At 40.1% G+C, this 18,241-nt stretch overlaps 1 protein-coding gene across 1 annotated transcript; it reads left to right on the top strand.

Annotated features, from left to right (window-relative positions):
• Positions 1-565: 565 nt before the first annotated feature.
• LOC132102968 (interleukin-6 receptor subunit alpha-like) lies at positions 566-7,811 on the top strand. The gene is given in 12 exon segments (XM_059507727.1): positions 566-770; positions 942-1,048; positions 2,335-2,955; positions 3,043-3,166; positions 3,469-3,638; positions 3,730-3,881; positions 3,948-4,098; positions 6,542-6,579; positions 6,788-6,869; positions 7,074-7,131; positions 7,133-7,192; positions 7,352-7,811. Coding segments are annotated over 11 exon segments (1,815 nt in total). The 5' UTR covers positions 566-770; positions 942-957; the 3' UTR covers positions 7,620-7,811.
• The last annotated feature ends 10,430 nt before the right edge of the window (positions 7,812-18,241 follow it).

The following is an 18,241-nucleotide window of genomic DNA, read 5'->3' as shown; positions in this document are numbered from 1 at the left end:
TATGTGGAAAATAATGTGTTTTTTTAAATATAACCCGCACATTTCATTACACCCAAAAACACAAAATGATGTTCTTTTTAGCAGCATCATATGACCCCTTTAAAGAGTCATCTACTCTCCAATTACTCTCGCCTGAGTCGCGGTACTTTGATGTCACGCCGATCGGTCTGCGCAGCTCCGGTGCATCGCGAACGAGTCTATTGAGCTGATCCGGTTCTAGAGTTCATCAGTGATTCAATGATCCAGTCACAGCCATAAAAAGTTGATTGAATAACATAAATAGCTACCACGTATGGACTCACTAGGGGAATATTAATATTGTTATATGTATTTGAAGTTGCCTATATTTTAAAATATCTATTATTAGTTTCAGTCCTTAATTATTAATACATATCTACACATAAACATAAACATATATATATTACTAGCAGCAGATACAGCTGGGTCACGTAATGTTTTAAAATAACTGACCGCAAACAGAATTAGTTTGTTTCTCGGTCTTTGCCCTGTCAAATAGGAACTTGTCTTGGTGGTTCATCAGTGTCGCAAGCGCGGATTTGCTAAAGTAACAGATATGATGTGCTGTGAGGAGAGGAAGGGACTGCAGTCCTCTGGCTCTCTCACAAACTAACGAGCTCCGGATCGAAAACTAGTCTCAACTGAAAATATATTTTGTACAGAAGAACAGGCTTCGTTTACGCTTTGTCCTAGATCTCTAGGATACTATGATTAAAATAATAATGCAACCGTTTTAAGTTACATTTTAAATTGTAAGTTTATTTTTTTATTATTTGGCTGACTGAAATGTTGATATGAGGAAAATGTAAATATTCATCGTTAAACTTGCTGAACAGATTGACATTATGACTCGTTACCATATTGTATATTTTGATGGAGGGTTATTATTATATTATTTATTTTTATTTATTTTTATTTGCAAGTGAAATCTCGTTCATAATGTGGAGTAGATCTACACTCAAGTTTATCTTCGGTGTATTAGCTGTGATTAAAGTTCAGTCAGCCTCAGAAGAGCTGTGTCCTCGACAAGGTAATAAACCATTTCATTTCGAAACACAATTATTCATTTGTGGTTGAATTTGTGTGATGAACTTATATCAGTTATTATTAACCTGTATTGTATATTTTGACTTAAAAAAAAAAAAAAAGATTATATCTCTTCCATGGCCTTGTTAGGCTGTAGCCAGAGTGATTCATCTCTGACTCAGTGGTTAATGGTTAATGACGAGCGCGTGTGGTTTAGAATAGCCTAATATTAATAGCAATTAAGTTAAATTAAGTTTAAAAACTTTCATAACGAGACCTTTCTTTTTTCATATTGAATGTTTCCATTCAAAACTTCTTGGAAACTTTTTACCTCACATTCGTTCATTATTTTTTTCTGCTTTCAATCTTAAAATAAAATAAAATAAAACAAAAACATAATAAAATAATGAAATTGTTTTATTTTAATTTTTTTATGATGCATGGAAAGATGTGATGAATGGAGGAAAAAAAGTTTCATGTAAACTTCTGTTGAAAATAGTTTTATTGTGCATCATTTGCAATCAAGTTATAATTGCAAAACCTTTTGTGTAGCCTATTTCAGACACAACAAATGATATTAGCCAAACAAAAGCAAAACAAAAGAGTCCTTTTTTACTTAAAAAATATGAACATTTAATTTCTACCAAAAAATGTTCTTGAACACAATATTTAATTTGAGATGTGGTGGAAATTCTGTGGGGAAAAAGAGACAAAAATCCTTTTGTGATATATGTATGTCTACTCTCTGACATTGTTAGCAGACAACTTAAATATTGATAGATCATTTCCTACAGCCCTGAGAGCCTAAAGTGTGCATAACTGAAGTAACACTCGAATCAAAGGCATCTCTGAGTATGATGAGGATTTCCCTGGTAATGTTACAGCAAATGTTTGTGTAAGAATGAAGCATAGTGTAGATTTGATATGCTTTTAGTAATACTTCATTGTTTCAAAGTGCCGTGAACTTGGATAAAAAAAAGTTTACCATTTCTTTTACATACTGTATAGTGATCTCCTACAAGCATTATAGAGTTATATCATGTCCACTGATGCAACATAACTTAGAATGACGGAAAGAATGAGTGACAGTGGGGAAGAATCTGGGGGATTTTAATAAAAGGATGTGAAAGCAAAAGTTCCTGTTCACTGCATAATTTTATATAACCAATGCTATGAACTGTGGGTATAATGTACTAGAATATTATGTACTAGAGACCAGTACATATGACATATCCTGTAAAGGATTGCCAATGTGATTAATTATCTAAACCTGTTTTGAGTCTTCTACAGAGCCCCCTCCTGGAGTTTTGGTCTTGAAGTTAGGAAGCAATGTTGTGCTTGGCTGCAGAGGCGGTGTCTCTGTGGACGGTGTGCCATTGGCTTCGGCCAGTGTCACAAATAAAAAATACAGAAACAAGCAGACAGAAGACATCACTGTCAGCTGGGCATCCCAAAGAGGTGCAGCTAATGCTACACAGCTAATCAGTATGAATGGAAATGCTAAAACTGAGACATACAAAAAGTTTGATTCTGGTATGTATTCCAAAGCTAAATGGGACACAACAGTCACCGTTAAACCACCTGGAACTGTAAGAAAGGAACAAACCACTTCTAGACGTGTTTTGCGTGCTGTCAGTCAAACTACTGGAAATGAGGAAGAGGTCTTTGATATAACCATGGGGAATGATTTTCATCATGACTATGAGGACTATGATTATGAAGATGAACGGTCCAGGGTGACAAGAGGCATCAAAAAGCGAACACGCTGGACTCTCAATGGACGACAGTTGCATTCTGGAGTGGAAAGGGGAGGGATTTTAAGACAGCCACATCTCAGCGGGGCAGATGCTGGGAATTACAGCTGCTACAGAGGAGAGAGACTAATTTCCACATTCAGAATCAGCGTAGGGGGTGAAGACCTTCTTTCACACTAATATTGATAAATGATTTACAGATACACACAGAGGAAATTCACATCCTTGCCCTTTTTTTCCACAGTGCCCCCAGAGAGTCCCACTGTCTACTGTTACAAGAAGTTTCACACCAGTAAAGTCCGCTGTGATTGGACATCCAAAACTCGAGTAACCCCACGGCCACTGTGTTACCTACTTCTTTTTAGAGAGTGAGTGAGTGTATGTATTTAGCAGCAGTCAATACTTTATTAATATATTACTCACTGACTCATGCCATTCCATACTGGTATGCTTTACCTATATTTATATATGTGAATTTAACGTAATAAAAATTTGAATTTAATATAATAATAAACATAGGCTATTCAATCACAGATTGAATCACGTCATTTATCACAGAATAACATTCGGAACCCATGTAAATAATAACTGGATTATTTTATTTATTTTTTAAAATTATGATTATCATCTTATCTCTCTTGTGGACTTCTCTTCTTCTCTCTCTACAAAGATCGTTTGGTAAAGTTACTCCTGTACCTTGTTCATTCTCCCGCTCCCGCTGCTGGTGTGCTTTTCACATGGAGGAGGGTGACAGAGATCTCTATGGGGCTAAACTGTGTGTGTCTAACACAGTAGGCAGTGCCACAAGCCCTTACATCAGTTTCAAGCTTCATGAAATCAGTGAGTGCTTGTGTTTTTCTTGTTGATTAGTCGCTTACACTTTTAGAACAGCATCAGTGTGCTTGTGAAACAAAAATCTTTTTCTCCGTAGTTAAGCCTGACCCTCCAACCTGTGTGGTGGTGAGAGCGGTTGAGGGCCAGAAGCATATGCTTAAAGTATCCTGGTCTTATCCCAGTTCCTGGAAGCATGACTTCTATACCCTGAATTTCCAGCTGAGATACCGACCACAACTCACAGAGCAGGTAAAATGGGAAGGCTTGTATGTATAAATCTTGAAATGGCACAATTGTATTTATGTGTGTATTTAGTTCCAGTCAGTGCTGATAGATGACAGGACTTCCTGGACAATTTATGATGCTCTGCCACACACTCAGTATGAAGTGCAGCTCCGGGCCAAGGATGAGTTTGACGGTGTCTGGAGTGACTGGACTGACACTGTCTATGCAGTCAGTTGGGCAGGTAACAAAATACATGGCAATTTCTAATACTGTGAAACTTGCTTTAATAGTTTTATAGAAATTAGTTCAATTTTGGTGTATTTAAAATATTTGGTGTATTTGGCACATACCTGCATTATTGATTTTAAGAGCAAAGATCAGTGTTCAGCAGATAAGAGGTTCTGAACACATCCTGTCCAGATTCTGTGCTTTACTGGGAGTCTATGAGAACATCATTTACACTGTTTGCTTTGGGGAAAGCGTTTAATTGTCTGCTGGACATTAAAAGTTTAGTTCACCCACAAAAAAATGAAACTTTTGTCTTTAATTACTCATATTGTTCCAAACCTTCAAAACGAATATTAGTATATTTTTGATGAAATCTAAGAGCTTTCTGACCCTCCATAGACAGCATGCTCATGGCCAGAGAAGTAGTAAAGACGTTGTTAAAATAGTCTATGTGACATAAGCAGGGCCGTCGCTTGTGGGATGAAAGGTGGTGATGATTATAGGGGCCAAAGGCTGAGGGGGGCCCCCCGGTGATCTCAACCGGCTGGCTGAGTCCAGCCTAAAAAGATGCTCAGGACAGGTGACGGGCCAATGCTGCGCATCTCCATGAAAGCTTATCATTTGCACATGTTTTTATGCCTTGCCACTTTAAACGTTCAAAAGAGTTTAAAGCATTCAAACACAAGACAGAAAAACTCAACTGAGTACTCGCGCGCTGTGTTCAGTGGCACACAGAGAGCTGCATCTCACGGACAGCAACACCAAACAAAGATCTCTCCTTTCGCGTCCTCCTGCACCTGAATGAACAAATACAAATCGCAGTTTAAACATGCAAACAGAAGAAGATGTGAAATAGCCCACTTCAGCAGCGACGTGCGCATACAGAGAGAGAGGTCTTTAAGTGCTTCAGCACAGAAATATGCCTCTTCTTGCTGTTGTAACGACAAATACATATAAAATGATGTCAAAATACAGGTATTGGAGAGTATTTAAAAAAAAATTTTTTTTTAAATGTCGGTTATCGCTGACCGTGCCTAATTTACTAGCTCTGCTGTTAATGTCCTTAACATTAATCCAAGAAAATGAGGGAAAGAAAATCACTCACTGCTCTTGACTAAATTACTTTGTAGTTTTAACAAGAATTATTCCACAGTCAAACCAAAAATTATTCAGACACCAGATATAATTTTGTATATTTTTTTACTAGGTGCAGGGCACCATAATTTATTTATGTAAGTGAGTATGGTAAAATAAAGTAAACTGTGACATATTATACCCAAGAATTCTTCATACAGTGGACTACCAGTAAAACTGATTAAAAAACAATTGGGACCAAAAATTATTCAGACACTTTGACCTGACCATGTTTTGCCAAACTGTTTTCATTGCTAATGTTACCTTTTTACAACACAGACTGAACAAAATTAAGCATTGCTTGGTAATTGGTCAACAAAGTATTGATAGTTGTGTAAATATTTTCATAGTAACAGTTGTCTGAATTAGGGATATACCGGTATCAAATTTTCATGTTGCGATTAATTTCTTTTATCATGGTATACGTGAGTTTAGTTTTTAAAAATTGGTCATATTACAGTATAACAAGTTAAATAACTTTTTTCTTATAACAAAAATAACTGAAAATGTAAATACAATAAAGCAATACAGAAAAATATATAAAGTTTTACACAGATTAAAATGCAAAAGAACTATAAAGACCCATCACTTTACAATAAAACCTGTTTAGTCTTAGTTCTTGTTTACTCATTAAATAGCAGGTGCAACTTTCTGTTTTAAAAATTTTTTTATTAAATTTGGAATACCTAAGATTAATGAATGTTCAGAATGAAGCCTTCATCTAAAGTATGAATAAACAATAAAGAATCAAAACACTTTCAAACAATATAGGGCAGGGGTCGGCAACCTACGGCACACGTGCCAACAGTGGCACGCAGAGGGATAATCACTGGCACGCGAGCAATAGGGAAAACTGAATACTGACTTACATTTTGAGGTAATAACTTCTCATAGTCACACGGACTGTTAGGAGCTATAAATACTATTAAAGTGTGAGAATTAACTTGCACTAGTCTATGGATGCGCGCGCGAACACTGCACATACCAGTATACAACAATATACACAATCACATACCAACACAGCCGACAATGCTACGTGTACAGACAAAAGATTGTTGTGCTTTACAGTGTGTACAATAAAAAACAAATCATAAAAACAATAATTTATGAAAGGTTGTCACATAAAATCAATTTACAGATGTTAATTTGGTCTCATTTTTTTCCAGATTCAACAACTGTAACATCTATATCTCACTGTTTTAGTAGTAGCTTTTAGGACCAACACTTAAAACAATATATATAGCTTTAAGGTTGTGACAACCATTTTTTTCAACCTAAAAAATGTTTTGAATATTGAAATGTTTGTTTGCATTTCTTCATAGCTCCTGAGATGACTACTACCTCTAAGAGCATTACTTTGGTAAGTTCATTCAACAAGATATAATACATAAACACATTGACATATCTCATGTTCTTTAACATGCCTGTTTTTTTAAATTAAAAAATTAAATTAATGCATTTAGCAGACGCTTTTGTCCAAAGCGTCTTACAGTGCATTCAGGCTATCAATTTTTACACCTTACAATTTTTAAACCTTTATATTTATTATTTCTTCAATTGTCTTTCAGGAACACTTTGAGATGTTTCCTGAAGGTTCAGGAGGATCTGGAGAAGACCATATTGTAGGTAAGTCTGAGCAAGAAAGCATGGGTAACATTGTTCTCCTTCAAGTACTGGTACTCACACATCTGCTAATTCTATAATGAATGCAAACAGGAAATTAATGTGACACCTTACTGGAAAGTCAAAATAGGAAATGTTCACCATTAAATGCTTAGAGTTTAACAATATGCTGTAATGTCCACTCGTTTCAGCCTTCATTTACCCTCTGTCCTCACTTCCTCTTCCTCTCAGGTTCGGGGCCAATAAATGGAGCTAATGATACTGACTATGCTACAGTGTGGCTGTGTGTGGTGTGTTTTTGGGCTGTGTTTTATTGTAGTCCTCACCATGCTCACAGTCTATTTACTCAGGTAAAGCTCTTTAAATTTTCCATCATTTAATATCTAATTAATGGTAGTTTAGATCTGAAAATTATTTTATCTTTTAAAAGTTGTTCCAAGTCTGTTTCTTTATTTCTCCATCTAGTCCTCATTTGCTCCCGTTTACTTATTACTTTTTGGTCTTGTCAGGTATAGGCTGCATTTCATGTCTAGAACAGGAAAACAGACTTTGCCCTTTGCATTTCTCCTTCATTACCCTCAGCCTTTTCCCACTCCTGCTCTTTCTGAACAGCTTCCAGAGGAGGAAAAGTCTCTGATGTCTCCTCCAAAACACAGCCAGCAACATTTCCTTCCTGTTCAGCAAGAGGAGCAGGAGGGCATTCGTCTCATTAACATGGATTATGACATGAGTAAACAGAAGAAACCCCACTGTAGTGTATACAATGAGACTGACTAAGATTCACATGCTGTTTTTATGTAATTCAGTAGACTATTATGAGTGTGAAAAGAAATGTTGAGTGTTATTGTATAGACAAAGTATTTAATCTGTGACTACATTTCATCTGTTACTGTATATCATTGATATTTTGACTACTTTCAAAACCATTTGTAAATAAGGGTTTTTTAAATGTTGACCATGGCAGTCTCACACGTGAAGCAGAAGCACTTTCTAAGTAGTTCTGAATAAGTGTGTCTGCTAAAAGCCTTACAGGAATGTTAACCCTCTGAGGTCTAAGGGGGTTTTGGGGGCCTTGAGAAGTTTTTGACATGTCCTGACTTTTGTGCTTTTTTCAGTTGCTTGTAAAAAATATACATAGCTAATGTCTGGAAACACTGTATTCAGTAGAAACTGGGCTACAATAATATGTAAATAGCATGTTTGTAGATGATTGTGTTTTTGAGAAAACATCTTTTATGCGTGGTTAGAGAAAAATTAACATTTGAAGTCACTGAAGTAAGGTCATAAAACACGTACAGAACATTTGTTCACAAGACTGTCAAACCTGGAGCTAGTAGCCTAGAATTTTTGCTTCAAAGTGCTGTGAAAATCATCTTGTTTACTCGCTCCCAGAAAACACTGTTTTTGTTTACTGAACACAAGGCCTATTATCTACACTGTAAGTTACCTGGTTGCCTTAATTTTTTGAGTTCATTGAAATTTGTGTTTTTACAACAAGTAATTTTGTTTTTGTTTTTTGAATAACTTTGTTTTGTTGTCCTAATTTAAGATTAAATGTTGTATCAATTTATTCAAGCAATCAAAGGGATTAAATTAACTTACAAATTTAAGTTGACTCAACTTAATTTAATATTATATGAATAAACTATTTTAAGTTGACTCAACTTAATTTAATATTATATGAACAAACTATTTTAAGTTGACTCAACTTAATTTAATATTATATGAACAAACTATTTTAAGTTGACTCAACTTAATTTAATATTATATGAACAAACTATTTTAAGTTGACTCAACTTAATTTAATATTATATGAACAAACTATTTTAAGTTGACTCAACATAATTTAATATTATATGAACAAACTATTTTAAGTTGACTCAACTTAATTTAATATTATATGAACAAACTATTTTAAGTTGACTCAACCTAATTTAATATTATATGAACAAACTATTTTAAGTTGACAACTTAATTTAATATTATATGAACAAACTATTTTAAGTTGACTCAACTTAATTTAATATTATATGAACAAACTATTTTAAGTTGACTCAACATAATTTAATATTATATGAACAAACTATTTTAAGTTGACTCAACTTAATTTAATATATGAACAAACTATTTTAAGTTGACTCAACCTAATTTAATATTATATGAACAAACTATTTTAAGTTGACTCAACTTAATTTAATATTATTTGAACAAACTATTTTAAGTTGACTCAACTTAATTTAATATTATATGAACAAACTATTTTAAGTTGGCTCAACTTAATTTAATATTATATGAACAAACTATTTTAAGTTGACTCAACTTAATTTAATATTATATGAACAAACTATTAACATAAGCTAGTAACAACTAGCCAATAAGTTTACACGATTGCATTAAAATTATTAGTTGAATCAACTTCAACTCAATTTAACATGACAAAAGCTTCTTTGTTAAAACAAATTATTCTGGAGTAATGGAGCACAAATGAACCATAACTTTAACACTTATTATTGTGACGCTAACAATGGAGGACAGGAGGCAGATGCAAGTAAAGGTAGTTTATTGACCGGAGTTGTGATGGATGAATGCTGGTGAGTGACGCAGGAACCACGATGGCAGCACAGACAGGTGGGTAGGTGATTTGAGTGCGTTGGTAGAGATGACGGTGGTGGTAGATCGGTGATCCGTGGTGATAATCCGTGAGTGACTGTGATAATCCAAAGTAGACCGAACAGGAAACAGGGCAAGGACAGGAACACAGGAGCACGAACAGACATCAACACATGGACCTCAAACAACGATCTGACAAACAGGAGACGAAAGACAGGGCGTTATATAGGCGGTTGGAATGAGATGCACCTGCCGCTGATCAGGCGATCAGTGGCCACACCCACATGAACCAATCAACATGACATAACATGACTACAGCTGGAGACGGTGCGTTCACGAACCGTGACAGTACCCCTCCTCCTAAGGACGCCTCCTGGCGTCCCCAGAATCTCTTACCTGTCGATTGTAATCATCGATAAGGGAGTGATCCAGGATGTCCCTGGCAGGTACCCAACTTCTCTCCTCCGGACCGTAACCCTCCCAGTCCACCAAGTACTGAAATCCGCGTCCCCTCCTTCTAGAGTCCAGAATACGATTTACCAAATAGGTGGTCTCCCCATCTACGAGACGCGGCGGGGGAGGGACCGGGGTAGGCGGATTAATGGGAGAATGAAATACGGGCTTAATTTTGGACACATGAAAGGCGGGATGAATTCTCCTGTACGTAGGAGGGAGTTTAAGGCGGACTGCCACCGGACTAATGATTTTGGTGACAGTAAACGGGCCAATAAATTTGGGAGCCAATTTATTAGATACGGACCGGAGAGGAATATTCTTGGTTGAAAGCCACACCTTTTGACCCACGACGTATACGGGAGGCCTAGACCGGTGGCGATCGGCCTTGGCCTTGGTGCGCGCCCCCGCTTGGAGTAGAGTCTCACGGGCTCTGGTCCAAGTGCGGTGGCACCTCTGGACGAAGGCGTGAGCGGAGGGGACCGCAACTTCGGATTCCATACTGGGAAAAATAGGTGGCTGGTAACCTACACTACACTCAAAAGGAGATAGGCCCGTAGCTGATACTGGTAAGGTATTGTGGGCGTACTCCACCATAGACAATTGTTGGCTCCAGGAGGAAGGATTCTTGGAGACCAAACATCGCAACACCCTTTCCAAATCTTGGTTGGCTCTCTCGGTTTGACCATTGCTCTGGGGGTGAAACCCTGAGGACAGACTTACAGTCGCTCCCAGTAGTCTACAGAATTCTTGCCAAAATTTAGCCACAAATTGGGGTCCCCTGTCGGAAACCACGTCTATCGGGAGGCCATGTAAACGAAAGACGTGGTCTACGACGGTCAACGCTGTCTCCTTGGCTGAGGGTAATTTGGGCAAGGGAATAAAGTGGGCCGCCTTCGAGAACCGGTCCACCACGGTTAAAACTACCGTGTTTCCCTGGGAGGGTGGGAGGGCGGTAATAAAATCTAGAGCGATGTGGGACCAGGGTCTCGAAGGAAACGGCAGCGGTTGGAGTAACCCATCAGGGGGCCGATTGGAAGTCTTACCAGTGGCACAAACCGAGCAAGCCAAAACAAAACTGTGAATGTCGCGAGCCATAAGTGGCCACCAGAATCGTTGCTTGACTAAAAATCTAGTACGGTTAACCCCTGGATGGCAAGCTACATTCGAGCAATGTCCCCACTGGATAACGTTGGACCTTAATCCCTCCGGCACAAATAAACGGTTCGGTGGGCACCCGGGCGGAGGCGTTACCCCTTCTCAGGCCGTTCTGACCTTCGATTCGATCTCCCATGTGAGAGTGGAGACCACTAATGTCTCAGGAAAAATACACTCGGGAGTGGACGGGCGTTCGGAATGGTCAAAAATACGCGACAAAGAATCGGGTTTGATATTTTTGGAACCCGGGCGGTACGAGATAGTAAAGTCAAAACGTCCGAAAAAAAGTGCCCACCGAGCCTGCCTGGAGTTCAACCTCTTGGCGGTGCTAATGTACTCTAAATTCTTGTGGTCAGTCCATACTATAAAAGGAACCCCCGATCCCTCTAACCAGTGTCGCCATTCCTCTAATGCCATCTTAACTGCCAACAATTCTCGGTTACCAATATCATAATTTCGTTCTGCCGGAGATAAACGATATGAAAAATATGCGCAAGGGTGGACCTTGTCGTCTAAGGGAGAACGTTGAGATAACACCGCTCCTACCCCCACCTCTGATGCGTCGACCTCCACCACGAACTGACGTGTAGGGTCAGGGGTAATCAGAATAGGGGCTGAAATGAAACGGCTCTTCAGTTTGGCAAACACAGCCTCAGCTGTGTCCGACCACCTGAACGCAGTCTTGGCGGAGGTCAAGGCGGTCAGAGGTGCGGCTAGTTGGCTGAAGTTGCGAATAAAACGCCGGTAGAAGTTAGCGAACCCCAGAAACCTCTGTAGGGCCTTACGGGAATCTGGGCTTGGCCATTCTACCACAGCCTTAACCTTCTCGGGATCCATGCGTATTCCCTCAGTCGACACGATATACCCCAAAAATGGAATTGACTGTGCATGAAATTCGCATTTCTCCGCCTTGACAAAAAGCCCATTCTCTAGCAACCTCTGAAGCACTCGTTGGACGTGCTGCACATGTTCCTGGAGAGAAGAAGAAAAAATCAATATGTCGTCCAGGTAGACATAAATGAACTGATCGATCATATCTCGCAGCACGTCATTGACAAGTGCCTGGAAGACCGCTGGGGAGTTGGAGAGCCCAAAGGGCATAACCAAGTATTCAAAGTGCCCTCTGGGGGTGTTAAAAGCGGTCTTCCATTCATCCCCCTCCCTGATCCGAACCAAATGATACGCATTGCGTAAGTCCAGTTTTGTGAAAATTGACGCTCCCTGCAACCTCTCGAAGGCCGAAGACATCAACGGCAAAGGATAAGTATTCTTTACCGTGATGTTGTTCAGTCCCCGGTAATCAATACAAGGTCGCAGAGATCCGTCCTTCTTTCCCACAAAAAAGAACCCCGCCCCCGCAGGAGAAGAGGAAGGGCGGATGAATTTAGAAGCTAGAGAATCAGAAATATATTTCTCCATAGCCTCCCTCTCTGGAACAGAAAGTGAATAGAGTTTGCCCTTAGGCGGAGACTTACCTGATAGTAAATCTATGGCACAGTCGTAAGGACGATGCGGAGGAAGAGAAGCAGCCCGAGACTTACTGAACACTTCCTTCAGATGGAGGTACTCAGCGGGCACGTTAGACAAATCCACCGCCTCCTCCTGCAACACAGACACAGACACAGACGGACAGGCAGACACTAGACAAGACTCATGACATCTTTTACACCAAGACAAAACGGAGTTAGAGAGCCAGTCAATGCTAGGGTTGTGGAGGAGGAGCCAAGGGTGTCCGAGGACAATGGGTGCCAGGGGAGAGTCAAGGATGTGAAAAGAGATGGTCTCAGAGTGATTGCCAGAGGTGATGAGTGTAATGTCTTCAGTGATGTATGATATGGTGGGAAGTTGCTGACCAGTGAGGGCGTGAACCGTGATGTGGTGCGGAAGAGGTCTGAGGGGAATGTGGAGCTTGTGGGCTAATGTGCTGTCCATGAAGTTACCCTCAGCCCCGGAATCCAGTAGTGCCTGACAGTGATGTGTCTGTGCTGACCACCGCAGCCATACCGGGAGGAGCGTAGAAGATGATGGTGATGATGATGATGATGATGACGAGGTCTTCTCGGCGGAGATCCCACCCGATAGTAGCCTCATGCGTACTACCGGGCCTGGCCCTTTTACCGGACAGGCGTGGGCTCGATGTCCGGCTCCCCCGCAGTAAAGGCAAAGGCCCAGGGACCTCCGCCTCTCCTTCTCCTCCCGGGAAAGCCGAGCTCGCCCTACCTGCATGGGCTCGTGATCGTAGACGGGGCTGGCCACGTCCCCGCCGCTGAACCGCACGTCTGCCTGTCCCCTGGATGGGGTGTTGAGTAGCCCCCTCCTCTCCATCCGTGCCAGACGTGCATCGACCCGAAGGGCCAGCTCAATAAGTCCATTGAACGACGGGGGAAGGTCCAGGGCGTAGATCTCCCTCTGGACGCGGTCAGCCAGCCCATGCAGGAACATGTCCCACTGCGCCTCCTCGTTCCAATGGCACTCCGCCGCCAGGGTCCGGAACTCGATGGAATAGTCCGAGACGGATCTCTCGTGCTGGCGTAACTCCGCCAGCCTCCTGGCCGCCTCCCGTCCTGCGGCGGCCCGATCAAAGACCCGTCTCATCTCGGCGGAGAGCGCCTGGAACGAGGCGCAGCAAGGGTCCTGGTTCTCCCACACCGCTGTTCCCCACAATGCCGCCCTCCCAGAGAGCAGGGTCAGAACGAAGGCCACCTTGGCCCTCTCACTGGCGAAGGTTCTAGGCTGGAGGGCAAAATGCATATCACAATGGTTAAGGAAAGCTCTACAATAGTCGGGCTCACCCGAGTACGCTTCCGGAATCGGGAGGCGTGGTTCCGGCTGGGAGGGGACCTCCGATGGGGCTGGTGGAGCAGGCGGTGTGAGTGGCGCAGTGGGAGCTCGTAATAGCTGGAACTGTTGGGTGAGCTCGGACACCTGCGTCACTAAAGCCTGAACCGCGCGACCAGTGTCGTTAAGAGTCCACTCCTGGGAGTCCATCCTCCGAACACTGGCGCTGAGGAAAACTTCGAGGGAGGAAGGTTGATTACTCGCTGCCTCCATGTTGGTCAGATCGTTCTGTGACGCTAACAATGGAGGACAGGAGGCAGATGCAAGTAAAGGTAGTTTATTGACCGGAGTTGTGATGGATGAATGCTGGTGAGTGACGCAGGAACCACGATGGCAGCACAGACAGGTGGGTAGGTGATTTGAGTGCGTTGGTAGAGATGACGGTGGTGGTAGATCGGTGATCCGTGGTGATAATCCGTGAGTGACTGTGATAATCCAAAGTAGACCGAACAGGAAACAGGGCAAGGACAGGAACACAGGAGCACGAACAGACATCAACACATGGACCTCAAACAACGATCTGACAAACAGGAGACGAAAGACAGGGCGTTATATAGGCGGTTGGAATGAGATGCACCTGCCGCTGATCAGGCGATCAGTGGCCACACCCACATGAACCAATCAACATGACATAACATGACTACAGCTGGAGACGGTGCGTTCACGAACCGTGACAATTATAACATTTACAAAAATATAAATTCATTGAATTTAAGTTGTACTTTATATAAATGAGTAGAATTAATTGTTCCTTGAATAAAAACATTAAAACACATTAAAGGAACAGGATACAAGCTTTTGATAAATGTCAAACGTGAGAATACAAATTTGTCAGTGTAATGACGTTAACATCAGCTTGAATTAAGTGCAATAGAATTTTAAAAAAAAATCCAATTCATGAACATGACATGAAAATAATTTGCTCAAAACAATATTTTGTCTGCTCAACAAAACAAAAATGAGTATGGAGTAGCACAACCTCATAGAGTGAATGAAATGAGAAAACTGTTGAAAAGCAAACCATAAAAATATATCACTATTCATAACAAATCTCAACTATCATTAAAAAGAATTTCTTAATTAGTTCACCCAAAATGAAATTTGTCATTACTCACCCTCATGTCATTCATTTGTAGGTTAAAGGGTTAGTTCACCCAATGATCAAAATTATGTCATTAATAACTCAGCCTGTGCTCCAAATGTTGTTCAAAACCTGTGAGACCTCCGTTCATCTTTGGAACACAGTTTAAGATATTTTAGATTTAGTCCGAGAGCTCTCAGTCCCTCCATTGAAGCTTTGTGTACGGTATACTGTCCATGTCCAGAAAGGTAAGAAAAACATCTTCAAAGTAGTCCATGTGACATCAGAGGGTCAGTTAGAATATTTTGAAGCATCGAAAATACATTCTGGTCCAAAAATAACAAAAACTACGACTTTATTCAGCATTGTCTTTTCTTCCGTGTCTGTTGTAAGACAATTCAAAACAAAGCAGTTTGTGATATCCGGTTCGCGAACGAATCATTCGATGTAACTGGATCTTCTTGAACCAGTTCACCAAATGAATTGTTTGAAACGGTTCGCGTCTCCAATAAACATCAATCCACAAATGACTTAAGCTGTTAACTTTTTTAATGTGGCTGACACTCCCTCTGAGTTAAAACAAACCAATATCTCGGAGTAATTCGTTTACTCAAACAGTACACTGACTGAACTGCTGTGAAGAGAGAACTGAAGATGAACACCGAGCCGAGCCAGATAATGAACGAACGATTGACTCGATCATTGTAGAGTCAAGATCCGGTTGCATCGGTTGTCGGATCCATAGACAGTAAAAGAAATGGGCACAGCGACCCCATTGGAACTCAATTGAGACAAGTGAAGCCCATTTTTAGCGTTTTTTAGCACTTCCGTTTCTGACAGATGTAAATCTTCTAAGTGGCTGTGCGTGCAAACTGCCATCGTTAATCTTGCAGAGACGGCGAGCTTGAGCGGGGAGTTCTTTGGCGTGAGTGAGCAGGAGTAAGTATTCTGATTAATTATTTTGTATAGTATTTTAAAATGTAACGCCAGTACGCCATATTAAGTTAATTGCCTGCGAGCTTCTCCTCCTGTCTGTACGGTAATTTCTCTACTGTGCGACAGAGAGTCGAGTGGTTATGACGCAATCGTTAGCCTATTTTTACAAAAACTGTTTCTACGGGGCCATAATGTAACATAGAAGGTAATGGAGCCCTTTATACATTGTCGTGTATCTTTAGAAATAAATAATGGACAAATGGAGTCTTTAAACACCTCAGATGTAAAGTTATTTGCTGTCAAAGTGACGCCAAAATGAATGGGAGTCAATGGGATGCTAACGCAAGTGAAGTTCTGCTACAAGATGGCGGCAGGCGGCCGACTTCAACTTCCGGTCGACTTCCTTGCTGTCTGGTCGGATCACCAGTAGTGATGGGAAGTTAAATTATTTTCCGCGAATCGATTCTTTCGGACCGTTCGATTCAATAAACCAGTTGAAGAAAACGGTTCACTGGTTCTTTTGTGCTCGACGTAATGACGTCATTGGCGATGATTGCCCTTGATTCAAGCCTTCAGTTTACCTGCGCTCATTACATTAGCACAGAATCAGTTCAGAATCGATCAACAAAAGAATCAGTTCGGTTCAGACGCTCTGTGTGTCTGCTTCACACTGAATCACACATGTGCAGTATCATCAGCTCCTCGGTTCTCAACTCGGACGCGTCTGACAGAAACGGTTTTTGACTCGAGAACGAGTCAATCTTGCGTTCATTATCTGGCTCGGCTCGCTGTTCATCTTCAGTTCTCTCTTCACAGCAGTTCAGTCAGTGTACTGTTTGAGTAAATGAATTACTCCGGGATACTGGTTTGTTTTAACTCAGAGGGAGTGTCAGCCACATTAAAAAAGTTAACAGCTTAAGTCATTTGTGGATTAATGCTTATTGGAGACGCGAACTAGGGCTGGATGATATTGGGAAAAAATGACATTGTGATATTTTATTTTTCTGCAATATATATTGCGATATGAAATCTTATCTAATTTTTTCCTACAAACAAAAATGGGGTGAGCACACTCACATTCTCATTTTAAATGATTTAAACATCAGAGTATTATTTAAATTAGAGTAAATTGTTTGTTTGTAACTTTAGGATATGGTTTGAATAGTTAACATATTAACTAACAAGATCTTACCATGAGCAATACTTTTTTTATTAATATTTAAATATTAATATTTTATTAATATTTATTAATCTTTGTTTATCTTAGTTTATAAAAACACAGCTGTTCATTGTTTGGTAATGTTCACAGTGCATTAACTATGTTAACAAATACTGTACAACTTTTGATTTCAACAATGAAGGCTATAGCCTAAATTTTAAAATTAACAATGTTGTAGAAGTGCAGTTTAGTAATAAAAATGTTAAATAATGTAGTTAAATAGTTTAATAAATAGAACATTATTATAAAGTGTTACATTTTTTTTTATACACCAATTCAGAAGTCTCCTGAGTTCAGTGTTGAACAGGTCAGTTGTTTAAACAATTCATTAAATTGAATCGGTTCAAATGAATCATTAGTTCGCGATTTTGGTGAAGGTGAGCGTGCGCGCGCGGCCGGGGCACTCTCGCGCTCTCTCTCTCTCTCTGCTCGTTCTTATATGCGCCTGTTAAACTGACAGGACTTAAAAACACATGCAAATGATAAACTTCCACTCTATGATGGTTAAGCTGTGCAATTAATCCGCGAATCACACTCGTCAAGGGCGGGGAGAAGCTGGCCCATATGGTTAATGAATAACGGATCAACTAGACAGCCTACATCACACATTCTTCACCACAAAAACAGTTACAGCAGCAAGAGATAAGCTAACACAAGAACTAACTGGACCAAGATCCCAACTAAACCAAACACTTTCCACCACAATGGTGACTTCTTTTTTTTTTTTACAGTGCATGCATTTTATAGGGTTTACTGTATTTTCATAAATATTGTGACATTTTGTCAAAAAGTCAAAGATTAAATATGCTGTTATTTGTTTTACTTCAGTGTACAAAAAGTGTGCGGTCAAAAATAAGAACATCATTTTCAGTTAAATTTACATGTTGAGTTAACTTAACTAATATATAAGTACACTTGAAATTAATACCAAGTTAAGTGAACATAATCGTTTAAGTACATTAAATAAGCACCAAGTTTGGTGAACTGAGTGATTTAAGTACAGTCTACAAAACCGTCAAGTTAAATAAACTTAAATATGTGAGTTTTGGGAGACTCCATTACTCAATTAAATTGAGGCAACGAGTTTACTCAATCAATTTAGTT

Source organism: Carassius carassius, chromosome 24 (assembly GCF_963082965.1).
Source record: "Carassius carassius chromosome 24, fCarCar2.1, whole genome shotgun sequence".
In the NCBI taxonomy this organism is placed as follows: domain Eukaryota; kingdom Metazoa; phylum Chordata; class Actinopteri; order Cypriniformes; family Cyprinidae; genus Carassius; species Carassius carassius.
Note: the sequence above shows the minus strand (reverse complement) of the source record. Positions and strands in the feature narration are given on the sequence as shown.